Here is a 1,685-nt window from a genome sequence, read left to right as displayed (position 1 = left end):
AAAAAAAAAAAAAAAACTCTCTTGCCTGGTAGTAGGTGTTCTTCTGTGTGTAGAGGAGGAAGCGGGTGCCGATCTCCTCCTGGGGCCAGGGTAGGACAGAAGCTGGTCTCTGAGCAGTGCCCCCCCAGGGAGGCAGGTCATCAAAGCAGCCTAGGTCATTTAAACAGACCTCAGCCGCTGTGGACATAAAGAACACACCACTAAGACAAACCCTCACACTCCCATATGGAGATAATTTCATAATGATACTCAATTACTGCTCAGATACTGCAATTTTAATATGATATACAGTATAGGCAACTCAGATAAAACTTTCAACTCAAGAGGTTCTGAAGCTTTCTAGTCTGAAAAGGCCCTTTATAGACCTTTCAGGAAGAAATAACCGACGCACCAAAACTGTATCTTGGTAATAGGAAGTCCAAAAGGGGTCCAAAATGATTAATTTGTCCATATTTGAAGCTTTCTTGGACAGAATATCTATACCAACTGGGTAAATTGAGTAGTTAAGAATGAACCCAGTTTGGTCTGGACTGCATTCTCTTTAGTTTAGTCTCTCCACTCTTTAACGCCCACATTACCACTGTCAGACTTTCACTTCTATCTCAGCTTGTTGACCATCATTACATCATTTATCATCATATTTTTTGTTAGACTGACTTAATTTGAGTTTCTATCTTAGTACTCCAGCCAGCATTGTCATGTTTATAAAAAGTGGAACAACTGCGTATTCAAAACAGGAGCAAATGTTTACAGGCTCCAAATATAATTTGGACACTCCAAAAATCAATGATCATGCATACATCAAATATAAAATAAATATGGCTAAACAGTGACATATCATTTTGGCATTGAAAATAAAATCTAGCATTAAAAACAAAACCTGAACTGAAAAAGTAAACCATATACCATATATTTCCATATTAGGTGAATGGATTTCTATCTCAAATGTTCAAATGGACTGTGTCAATGCTTTTCAGTTTCGACGTTCTGTCAGCATTTGGGTGTTGAGAGGAGGGTGGATTTATATATCTGCATATTGATGAGAAAATGTTAGGCCTTCTCTGAACCAAGCAAGGTCACCATCCCCAAAGTGCCTGATCAGACACAAACTTTTTATTTTGTATTTTCTTAGTGGCAAAACCTGTTTCAATTTCAACGTTTATGTTTTCAGTTCAGGTTTTGTTTTCAATGCCAAATTTTCCATACCAAACCTAAATTTCACATTTCTAGCCCCATAGTTAAAAGACTAAATTGAAAGACCTTTGTCTTTGTGAACTGAAGCCATAGGTTTTGATCACTTTCCAAAAAAGTACTTTGACGGAGAATGTTATATCATCTAAAAGCTGTTCCACTATCAGCAAGAATAAAACAAAGCATTCATTTGTTTTTCACGAGATTCAAGATGCCAAATGTGCAAAAGTAATACATAAGAAGTTGAACTTGGCAGCCATTAAGAATATGGAGTCTTAGATCTGAATCTGACGGGGAAACAAAAGAGGAAATCTGTATCTTAAGAAGTTTCATCACTAGCAGCTTGAAATCAATCACTGAAAACACGTACCACTTTAACTTACTTACTTACTTTGCCATTTGAGTAAAATAAATGTTAACTTGCCATATGATGCGCCAACGAGGAAGCAGAGCAGACCCAAACTCTGTGACATCTGTTTGACAAAGTCCCATGA

General features: G+C 37.2%; 1 protein-coding gene across 1 annotated transcript in view; it reads right to left on the bottom strand.

Annotated features, from left to right (window-relative positions):
- Nucleotides 1–1,685, bottom strand: part of LOC118329461 (inactive pancreatic lipase-related protein 1-like) — a gene marked incomplete at its 3' end in the record, with an annotated part of 16,127 nt that extends 14,442 nt beyond the window's left edge. The window contains 2 exon segments of the mRNA XM_035663657.1: nucleotides 26–177; nucleotides 1,616–1,685. Coding sequence (XP_035519550.1) covers nucleotides 26–177; nucleotides 1,616–1,664 — 201 coding nt within the window.

The sequence above is a fragment of the Morone saxatilis genome, unplaced genomic scaffold, assembly GCF_004916995.1.
Source record: "Morone saxatilis isolate NCDOM2014 unplaced genomic scaffold, NCSU_SB_2.0 Contig19, whole genome shotgun sequence".
NCBI lineage: Eukaryota > Metazoa > Chordata > Actinopteri > Moronidae > Morone > Morone saxatilis.
Note: the sequence above shows the minus strand (reverse complement) of the source record. Positions and strands in the feature narration are given on the sequence as shown.